At 45.3% G+C, this 11,448-nt stretch overlaps 2 protein-coding genes across 2 annotated transcripts; both read left to right on the forward strand.

The window, feature by feature from the left end:
- Positions 1–1,258: 1,258 nt before the first annotated feature.
- BJ212DRAFT_1306422 (uncharacterized protein) lies at positions 1,259–2,236 on the forward strand (the record flags this gene model as incomplete). The annotated part of the gene is made up of 2 exons (XM_041333816.1): positions 1,259–1,367; positions 1,467–2,236. The coding sequence occupies 2 exons, from the start codon at positions 1,259–1,261 to the stop codon at positions 2,234–2,236; spliced, it is 879 nt and encodes a 292-aa protein (XP_041185299.1).
- An 8,534-nt stretch (positions 2,237–10,770) lies between these two features.
- On the forward strand, positions 10,771–11,203 carry BJ212DRAFT_1290881 (hydrophobin; the record flags this gene model as incomplete). Its single annotated transcript, XM_041332097.1, has 3 exons — positions 10,771–10,890; positions 10,942–11,103; positions 11,156–11,203. 3 exons carry the CDS (start codon positions 10,771–10,773, stop codon positions 11,201–11,203), a joined length of 330 nt encoding a protein of 109 aa, XP_041185300.1.
- Between the last annotated feature and the right edge of the window lie 245 nt (positions 11,204–11,448).

The following is an 11,448-nucleotide window of genomic DNA, read 5'->3' on the forward strand; positions in this document are numbered from 1 at the left end:
GCTCTTTGAAATCGACGGGGTGAAGAGGTGATTTATACACCTACATTCAGATAAGGTGGAGTGGCTACTAGACACCATATTCATACAGCCATTTAGGATAAATAGCGTTCGAGCGTCTGGATATAGAAACTACACTGTCGCAATCGAATGCGAGGAGATACATTCTAGAAGATGTGGAGATGAGAGTCGGATACATGTACGCAGTGCAGAGGCGCCAGGGAGGTACACTGTCGAGGAAGGTGGTTATGACTCGTAGGAAGCATTCTTGCTGAAACAGTGATAGCGAGCTGCCTCGTGTCTTGGAAATGAAGCATGTTAGCGTGGTGGGGTAGCATAAAACGCACGATACACGCACCTCTGCAGCTTAGAGAGAGATACCTACAATGGGTTCGTCATTATCGACCGAAATGTTAACATCGACATTAATAACTCCAAGCACCAGACCCCTACGAGTTCTTGAAGGGGCAACCACAGTCGCAGTGTTCCCCGATGGACGACGAATAGTTACAGCCTCCCATGACACCGGGACGCTTCGTCTTTGGGACTTGAAAACAGGGGTTGTGTTGAAGGGGATGGAGGGGCATTGCAATCAGGTGGTGGCATTGGCGGTATCACGAGATGGTCAAATAATCGCAAGCGGTGATGAAAATGGAAGAATCTTCGCTTGGCACGGTGAAACTGGAGAGTCTCTCATCCACTGGCGACTGTAAGCCCGCTGCTTACTATACGCTTACGATATCAAAGACTCGGGTCAATCCCCTTATATTCCTCCGATTCACGTTATGTCATACAGACTCGGGTCTCTTAACTACGATCACCTGCTCCTTTGTACACAAATCAGAACCTCGTGGTTTCGTCCTGTTATTCTCGTTTGATCTATTCAGTGTTCCTTGTTGTTCTTCACGACAAGGTTCCACTTTTTTTTTAACAAAGACAAACCCATATATCCATACTCCAAACCATAATCATCACTCTTGAACCACCAGGCTTCCTGCCTGCTACATAACCTGTCAAACTGTCTTCTTCACAAAGAAAACCTACTGTTCCTGAATCCCTGACCACGCGACAGTGTGCAAAAACCCAAAGACAACCATCTGTCCCTGAACCTCCCTCATCCCCCCTGACATTGATACCCTCAGATGACAAACCCACAAGACACATCGTCCCATGAACTGTATATTCTGACAACTCCTCTTCGGATTCAGACTCAAAACACATGCATATATTCCAAGTGCACAAAATGACTAAGTTGGCCATCATGGAACAGTCTGCCCCCAACAAACCACCAAAACTCCTGGTGGGTGAACTCACCCCTGAAGCAGCTCATGACTGGGATAATGCATGCTCTATGTATTTCATGCATAAAGGTATTGAAGCGCAGGATCAAGTAAGAATGATAGCATTCAGGATGTTAGACCCGCACTTACAAACTTGGTACTTAATGCAATGAGCTACCTTGGATGCAGGTTCCTTCACAGCGTACATGATTGCGCTAAAGAGCACCTGGCTTGAGACCCACTGGGCAACCAAACTTCACAAGAAAGTCTTGGGATCTCAGCAGGGCTCCTGCCCATTCTATGAATGGGCATTACAGTTACAAAACCAGAATGTGCTGCTCTATGGTAACACAGCGCATCTGACAGATGCACAGTTACACAATCAGCTCAAGGCGAACATATGTGATGAACTCACTACATCTGTACTGAGAGCAAGACTCACTGATAACCTGACCCTCAAAGAGTGGATTGAAGAAGTGAAGCATCTCAATGATAAATGGCTCAAGGACCTCACTTCTCATAAGAAGATCATGGAGGAACTGTACAAAGCATTGAGATGCACAACATCCTCGAACCATACCAAAAACCCATCCTCCTCAAAACCCTACAACTCCTCTTCATGCCTTGGAAGTCTCACAGAAACTGAATGCACGCTGCTGATGGACCACAAGGGATGTTTCAAATGTCAAAAATTCTACATCACACACCAATCAAAAGAATGTACAGATGGTGCACCAGATGCCTCGTCATACAAGATGTTAATGGAGGCTGACACCTTGGCTGCGAAGTCAAAGAACAAGAAACAGACTAAACTGGTCGCCACTGTGGCTCCCATAGTGGCCGTGATGCCATCGTCAATACTTGATGAAGGCTCAGATTCTGAAGATGATATGTGCATAGCCCCTTTTGAAACTGCCCACCTTTTTTTGGCCCTGTCTCTTGATGGGCCCCTCCTGTGATTCTTTTGAATGTATCAAAGCTTTGATTGACTATGGGTCACATCTAGTTCTGATTAACAATGATGTTGTTGACAAACTTGGGCTGTGAAGACACAAACTACACGCTGAGATAGAGGCAAATTCAGCATTCATTAATTCTTCTTCATCACCTTCCTGTTTTTTGGAATATGTTCTTTTGTCCCCTTCCTCTCTGAATCTGGACTGGAAATCATGTACAATACATGTGATTGTCACGCCTGGACTTGCTGTACCGCTCCTCCTTGGAGGACCTTTCTTATCGCATAACTGTCTTATTATAGATCATGAACTTCAAACGTGTATCAGCAAAGATTCAAATTACGACCTTTTGAACCCACCAAAATGTATGACTTGTGAATCAACACTGATACCAACACACAACCAGATGTTACGACTCTGTAAAGATGTTGCAAATGAACTTCAAAATGTGATTGGAGGTCACAAAAATGACCTCGCAGAACACACAACATTGGTTTGCACAAATGTGGCTTCCATCTTGTGGCAATGAATTGACAGACTTGCTTTCATCAAGAAGAACAAGGAACATCTAGACTGACTGGATAAAGAGATGCAACGTAAATACAAAGACAGGTTCCCAGATGATATTCCGCACATCGACCAGTTACCAACCGACATCATCCACCGAATTAGACTTAAAGACCCAAACAAAATCATCCAATGCAGAAGATATAACACACCCAGAAAATATCACAAAGCTTGGGAAGCATTGTTAAACCAACACATTGCAGCTGGAAGACTACGACTGTCATCGAGCCCATTCATTTCACCTGCCTTCCCAATACCTAAAAAGGACCTGACCATACTGCCACGATGGGTAAATGATTACCAAGCATTGAACACAAACACAATACCTGACAACCATCAGTTGCCTCACATCAATGAAATCTTGTGAGATTGTGCAAAAGGTAAAATATTTGGGAAAATTGATATGACAAATTCTTTCTTTCAGACTCACATTCACCCTGACGACATCAAGTACACCGTGATCAATATGCCGAAAGGACTACATGAATGGACAGTGATGCCACAAGGCAGGAGAAATGCTCCTGCAACCCACCAGTGGCGAATGTACAGTGGCTCAAAAAACTGTCCGCATGTTTTGACATTTTTCACTATCTATGATATTGTGTGAGAACTCACAAATGCCTCAAGGACATGGTTATACCATATTGTAGTATGGCTTCAGGGCTTTCATTTGAGCCCTACACCGTGGGAATCGGTGGAGATATGGTGGAGATACAAGGCTCACAAAATGGTGACTCATGTGGACAGTTTTTTGAGCACATATTAAAACTATATAAATCATCATTTATGACACCATAACAATCATGCCACCATTAAATAAATTATAAGGTGGTGTCATTATGTCATTTTAAAACCATATCTAACTATACAAACCAAAAATTTCCATATGTCATGGTTATATTCACCATGAAAGCCACCCCCCCTGCTCAAAGGGATAATATCCTCTCTCTTTCCTATTCTGGCCTCTCTGCTTGTCAAATTTCCTCTAGAACTGGAGTATCCAAGTCCACTGTGGCCAAGTTCATCAAAGAAAGTCACACAGACAAGGAAAACTTCTGTGAAGGGCATCCATCCAAGCTCACCTCTACTGATAGGAGGGCTATTATTCAACATATCACTACAGGAAAGGCTGATAATGCTGTCCAGGTTACCTATTATGTCAATTCCACCATCACATTCCCTGTCTCTTCACACACTGTGAGAAACATTCTCAAGACAGCTCATCTCAGGTCAGTAACAAGGAAGAAAAGGCTCTCCTCTCTATCACACATAAACAGAGATGACTAATCTTTGCCTTAGCCCATCAGAATTGGATTACATGGACTGGAAGCATGTTATATGATCATATAAGACCACAATAAATAGGATTGGGTCAGATGGCAAGGTATATATGTGAAAAAAGAAGGGTGCTAGTCCTCTCTGCATATGTGTGATAGAGAGGAGAGCCTTTTCTTCCTTGTTACTGACCTGAGATGAGCTGTCTTGAGAATGTTTCTCACAGTGTGTGAAGAGACAGGGAATGTGATGGTGGAATTGACATAATAGGTAACCTGGACAGCATTATCAGCCTTTCCTGTAGTGATATGTTGAATAATAGCCCTCCTATCAGTAGAGGTGAGCTTGGATGGATGCCCTTCACAGAAGTTTTCCTTGTCTGTGTGACTTTCTTTGATGAACTTGGCCACAGTGGACTTGGATACTCCAGTTCTAGAGGAAATTTGACAAGCAGAGAGGCCAGAATAGGAAAGAGAGAGGATATTATCCCTTTGAGCAGGGGGGGTGGCTTTCATGGTGAATATAACCATGACATATGGAAATTTTTGGTTTGTATAGTTAGATATGGTTTTAAAATGACATAATGACACCACCTTATAATTTATTTAATGGTGGCATGATTGTTATGGTGTCATAAATGATGATTTATATAGTTTTAATATGTGCTCAAAAAACTGTCCACATGAGTCACCATTTTGTGAGCCTTGTATCTCCACCATATCTCCACCGATTCCCACGGTGTAGGGCTCAAATGAAAGCCCTGAAGCCATACTACAATATGGTATAACCATGTCCTTGAGGCATTTGTGAGTTCTCACACAATATCATAGATAGTGAAAAATGTCAAAACATGCGGACAGTTTTTTGAGCCACTGTATATCATACAGACTCAGGTCTCTTAACTATGATCACCTGCTCCTTTGTACACAATCAGAACCTCATGGTTTCGTCCTGTTATTCTCATTTGATCTATTTAGTGTTCCTTGTCATTCTTTGCAACAAGGTTCCAGTGACCCATCAAAGCCCACTCTGATGGGACCATGTCATTAGATTTTTCTCCTGATGGTGCGGTACTGACCACTGGTTCACTGGCAAGTGTGGAATTTTGGTGTACCAAAATGTGGCAGATGCAAGGAAAACCAATCAAGTGTGGTGGCATCCGCTGCATTTGATATTTGTCCTCTGGTGAACTTCTTGCCATCACAACACAAGACCATATCCAAATTTATAAACAAGACACGAGGGAATGTGTCACATCTCTCAAGTCATCCAGCAACTCACTCATGTGGATGCCTTCTTTCAGCAGGCAGTAAATCTATATGGGAGTGGGATCCTGGGCCATTGACCTGGAAGCAGGTCGGTCACCCCTGGGAAGGCCACACTGACAGTATCTACGCCATTGCCATTCATGATCATCCCACTGGCACCCTGGTTGTTTCCACGTCTGAAAACAGCCATGTCTGTCTCTGGCGGCTCTCGGATCGACAGACCATCACCATATTCCAGCATTCATACATCCTGACATGTGTCACATTCTCTGTGGATGGTAAACACATCCTTGGCAGAGGACAAGATAAGATCTCAGAGTGGGCAGTCCCCGAGTGTATTCATCCAAAGGCAAGTTTCCATTCTTGACTCTCATAACATAATTTGAGCATCCTTCATGCAGATCCTGGCTATTTCAACAGCTCGCAATGCATGTGTAACTGGGGACCTGTCTACTGCTGAAAACTTAATCACTCAAGACATCCACACTGACAACAATGACCTTGACTATACTTCATATGCCAATCATTCATTCATTATGGCCCAAAAACATGCCTGGGACCACGTGCTTGAGGATGCAATCAAGGCAAGCTGTACCAACTCATCATGGCCCTCTTATGATAGAGCTTAATTTCATTCATGACATAGTCCATCAGCATTCACCCCTCGTTGATAGGCTATATTTCTAAAGGTATCACTCTCTGTGGAAAAGGCCAAGCCCAGGACACGAGGGCAGCATTTGATGTCACATCCACATTAATGAACCAAAGTCCAGCCACCAACCATTTCCTTCTCTTGATCAAGGTACATTAAATCTATCTCACATATTTTCTACCTCATTGCATATTTCAGGCCATCGCACTCTTCAATGCAGAGCGACACGAGGAAGCAATGCTGCTCATCGAGGAGCTGGCTGCCGTTTTTCCGAATGCTGATGCTCTCGGGTGTCATGTCGTGGAAGTGAGTATCACGCGGCCATGTTCTGTCAGCAAGCCTAAGATTCTTTGCCACTCACACATTAGGCATATTTTCGTACTCAGCTCGGAACCAAAGCCTTGAGTGACATGTGTTACGATGAAGCCGCTAACCACTTTACTACCACTGTTAACTTGGGCGCTTTCTCATCGCAAAACACTCATTTGATACACGAGGATTTGACTGCGGTGTGTCAAGATGATGTATACATAACACTTTTCATAACTGAGTGCTTAGTCCAGCTCTTCGGCTGGGATCTCGGACCCATCCGGTTCAATGCAAACCATCTCAAATTGTTGTTGTTCACCACACATCGGAAATGGTGCCAGGCATTCCTTTTGGCAGGTAAACCTGATGAAGCCCTTGAAGCATACCAAAACATGAAGGATGCCATTGGCGAAAATACCACAGCTGACTGCCTTGACTGGTCCAACGCCAAGTCCGGAATCCGTGGTATCATGTAGACTACAATCCTCACCCATATTTCACTCAGCTTTAAAGCAAGAATGCAGCGTGCTCTGTGCTGTGAACGGAGATGCCGCCCTCACTGTGAATGATTATGACAGGGCTATTGTCCTATACTCGACGGCAATCAACCTGAATTTTGCATCTGATGCTATCTTTGCAAATTGTAGTAAGGCAAATTTGGGCAAAATGCTATGGATGGAAGCATCTCTTGATGGGCAGAAGGTGCGATGGCATCTATCGTTGCATAACCAGCGCTCATTGTGGCGATACATAGGTCATTGAACTCGACTCTTTGTCTTATCTTGGATACAATTTGAAGCACACAGCACTTCATGGTGCACGACACTATGATGAAGCCATCCAGACCTTCCAAATGATGTTTTCTAAATTGGATGATGCACCCGACGTTCAGACACAAGGTAAGCCTCTGAAGAACACATTTGTCAACATGTTTGACTCTTTCTCTAGAACTGCGCCAGCAGCATCTCAGACCCCCTGAAGCAGAATGTGCTATTCGACAGGTCATTGATGCCCAACTCGACAATGCTCCGCTGCGTGTACTCGACACTACCACCGGTCTCTTATGTGATCGAGAGGCGCAGATAAGCACCTTCAAAATGAGCATGGAGTACAGGGAGCTTGTGTCATCAACAATCGCGCATATAGACCTCCCCATGAAGCACATTGAAGAAGTTGTGATGACATACCTCCAATATGCCATGCTATCACACAGGTGGGAGCGGGAGGAGCCGCTGCTGCAGGATATCCAGGGAAAGAACATGTACGAGTCGGAGTTGGATCCTGTTAGCGGCATGATGAAGCTGCGGTCCTTCTGTAAAACTGTTCATGATGCGGGGTATAACTGGGCGTGGAGCGATACATGCTGCATCGATAAGAGCAACGATGTTGAGCTCCAAGAATCAGTGAACTCCATGTTTGTCTGGTATAATCACTCCGTGCTCACGATTGTCTACCTGTCAGATGTTCCACCTTCGTCAATATCTGGTGCACTGGCAAAGAGCGCTTGGAACATGCATGGATGGACAATTCAAGAATCCATCGCTCCCAAAGTCTCTTTTATCAAAACAATTGGACTCTATCTTGACGACCACACTCCAACCCACAAGGAGTCCATCGCAATCATGCAGGAGTTACAGGGTGCGGCGGGCACAGATCAACTGGCTGTTGCGGCTTTCTGTCCCAGTATGAATGGCGCCCGCGAGAAACTCCATTGGGCGTCAACCCGCGTTACCACGCATCAGGAAGACATCGCATACTCGTTGTTTGGTATCTTTGGTGTCCGTTTGTCTGTGGATTATGGCGAGAAGCAGGACAAGGCTCTCGGGCGGCTCCTGCAGGAGATCGTGGCTCGGTCGGGCGACATCACTTGCCTTGATTGGGTCGGAAAATCATCGGAGTTCAACAGCTGTCTACCAGCCTCCATCATTTCATACGATGCTCCACCATGCAGGCCACCACTCCTACCCGAAGATGAAATTCGGTCATTGCTCATTCGTTATGGCCTGAAAACGCGCCTGAGACCGCGCCCTTGATGATGCAATCAAAGTGAGTTATACTGACCCATCATGGCCCTCTTACAAAAGGCTAACTTTCATCCACGACATAGTCCATCAGCATTCAGCCCTCGTTGACAGACTACATCTCCAAGGGCATCGGACTATACGGAAAAGGCCATGTCCGGGAGGCAAGAATAGCATTCGATGTCGCACTCATGTTCACGAACCAAAATTCAAAAACCAATCATTTTCTTTTCTTGATCAAGGTACGTCAAATCCGTCTCACATACTTTCTGCTTCGTTCTGTATTTCAGGCCATCGTACTCTTCAACGCAGATCAACACGAGGAAGCAATGCTGCTCATCAAAGAGCTGGCTGCCGCTTGTCTGAATGTCGATCCTCTCGGGTGTCGTCATGGAAGTAAGTGTCATGCGGCTACGCTCCGTTATCAACGCTGATCTTTCTCTCAGTAGTACCATCTAGTCCCTCTGGTCCTTCCTGGCGTCTTCACTTGTCCTCGGGTTACTACTCCTAGAACATTATTCTACCCTCTCAACACCGCCCGGAAGAGAATGAACTTGTTCTACTGCTAGAAGGTTTCAAACTCAGTCTCTTTCGTGACACACAGGTCCACGACTCGTAACGGTCTTCGTCGTAGCAAGGTCAAAAGAGGTGAGCAGCGTATTAAGTATCTCGTTCTGCAGCACTTAACTGAATCTCCGGAGGTAATAACGTCTCACTCTGTTTGGAATTAATCTTCATACTAGCCAACTATCACTAGCGGCAGCTCAACTGGCTTCCCCAGAGCATTCATACTCGACGTCACCGCTGCCGACGGATGTTGGGGAAACTTTTGTCTTGTGTTCTGGTGAATACCACGTCACTCACGCCACGGGTGACATAGCGCCTGACGTACCGAATGTGCTCCAGATGTAACGCAGAGAACATGATATGAAGACGCTTTGAGACCTTTACAGACCCTGGTACTTTCCACATGGCGCTCGTGTTCACTTCAAGTTTGTTCACAGTTGTGACCCCAATCTTGGAGACAATGGAGGTATATGACAAAAGCGTTGTGCGATCAGCCGTTGTCCTGCCATCACCGGAATGAATGACGCCCTTCACATTCACTACTAAAGTTGTTTGTGTTGATCAGGAGGACCATGCTGATTCGGCTCATCTTATCGAAATTAACCTGACAAAAATGTTTGCGACGCCGCCGGATGGAGTACTTTGGGCAAACATCCATGGTGAAGAAGGTGCAAAGCAATGTTTCTCACTTTAGATGGATAGTGCTCCGTTCTTTACTTGCGACTTCACCTTTAAAATCTCAACTCAAAATTGTGCAGATTTAGCGCACGCGGAAGGAAACAACACCGTGCGCTTCGGAACACCCACCTACATGGGTTTTGGCAACAACATTCCTGCCAGTGACACAATGAGACGTGACTATCGCAAATGATTGGGATATGACTTGTGCGGTAGCTATCTCGATCAGCTTGATCCGATATCCACACTGTTCTTCGTGCTCCTTTTGTCATTTTTCACTTTATATTATGTATTTATGCTCATGATTCGGTCACATCAAGTGTGAAACTGTCAACATCTAGCACTTATCTAGCCTCGCTTCGAAGGTTGATCGTAGATCAATCGCGTAGTCTCGAAGACGCCCGTGGAATGTTTCATCAAAAGGGTTCGATCTTCATGTTGTGCGCGGTACTTCCGAGACCGGAAGAATTGTGCTCCCGCTCTTGGATAGCTCTGGCTCAAGATTTCGAGAGTACTGGCAGAATTTACGTGCGAAGAATCAACTACTAGGTGGTTCTGAACTCTGCCGCAGTGTTCTTCCCGTTCCCGTCGTGGTAACTTGCATTCAGTAAGACTTTTTACGAACCTCGATAACGCCGGACAATGCCACGCCATTCCAGTAGTGCCAGCAGCTGGCATTGCATATATAGTAAGCTCCAGACTGGTCAGACTGCGCACAAATTGCAAATTGACGCTGACAACAATGTTCAGACAGACATACGCCTGAGCATAAGCCAGCAAAATATAGAGTTGTGTACTCAATTACAGCGTCCAGACCAGCGCGTTGGAACCACAGCAGTATTATTCCTCCCCCGAGTCGGACACAGATAGTCCTCGGACTTCGAATAGTGACATGGTGATGGGTCACGTGGTTGAAACGCGTCCACTTCACGCTAAGGTGATATTCACGTAATGCACATTCAATGGCGTTTACGGCTTAGTACATGCTCCAGAGTCCAGACCACGGGCCAGACGACAGTATATTAGCATCGGTTGTCCGATCTGGAAAAAAAATATCGACAAAAGGCGGAGTGGCCGGGTGTATTTGATAGTATAAAAGGTGGACTACAATGCGTTCAATTCTTCAGAACCCATCTCTTCCTCAATCAGCTCACCAGCGTCACGCATCCTCACACTCTTTTAACTGTTTCAGTCAACACAATGTTCGCTCGTTTCTTCACCGTTGTTTTTCTTGCGGCTCTCGCTGTCGCCAGCCCCCTCACTCTCCGTGATGGCCAATGCAACACTGGTAACATCCAATGCTGCCAGAGTTATACCAGTGTGAGTAATAGATTCCTATTTATTTTTCACTGATTCTCATGATTTGTGCAGACTTCCGACTACAACAAAATGGCAAATCTTCGTGGCGTTGCAGAAATAGCTGCTGGTATCGCCGGCAAGGTCGGCCAGAACTGCAGCCCTATGACTGCTGTCGGCCTTGCCAATGGCGCCAGATGCAACCAACAACCTATGTGTTGCAGCAACAACAAAATGGTGAGTTACAAACAGTGTTCTTTGTTCCACTCGTGTGACAGGGAAATTTCAGAACGGCCTTGTCAACGTTGGATGCACTCCCATCAACCTCGGGCTTTAAGTTTTTACTGGACTTGGACCTTACTTGCGTTATTACATGGTACATAATTTTCCTTATAAGCTTTACAGCCAGTAATATCCGCGCTATCTGGTTTGCATCTAATTTGATTTGACTCGCACTACCAGTGGGACCTAACAGCAGGCTATGTTCTCTTTAAAGAGACAATGCTGATGATTTGACCTTGGATACTATACTTGCAGTCTCACCAATCTCATTCGTGAAGTATTCTTGAGCCACCAAATTGA

The sequence above is a fragment of the Suillus subaureus genome (genome assembly GCF_016647635.1).
Source record: "Suillus subaureus strain MN1 chromosome Unknown BJ212scaffold_287, whole genome shotgun sequence".
Classification (NCBI taxonomy): Eukaryota; Fungi; Basidiomycota; class Agaricomycetes; order Boletales; family Suillaceae; genus Suillus; species Suillus subaureus.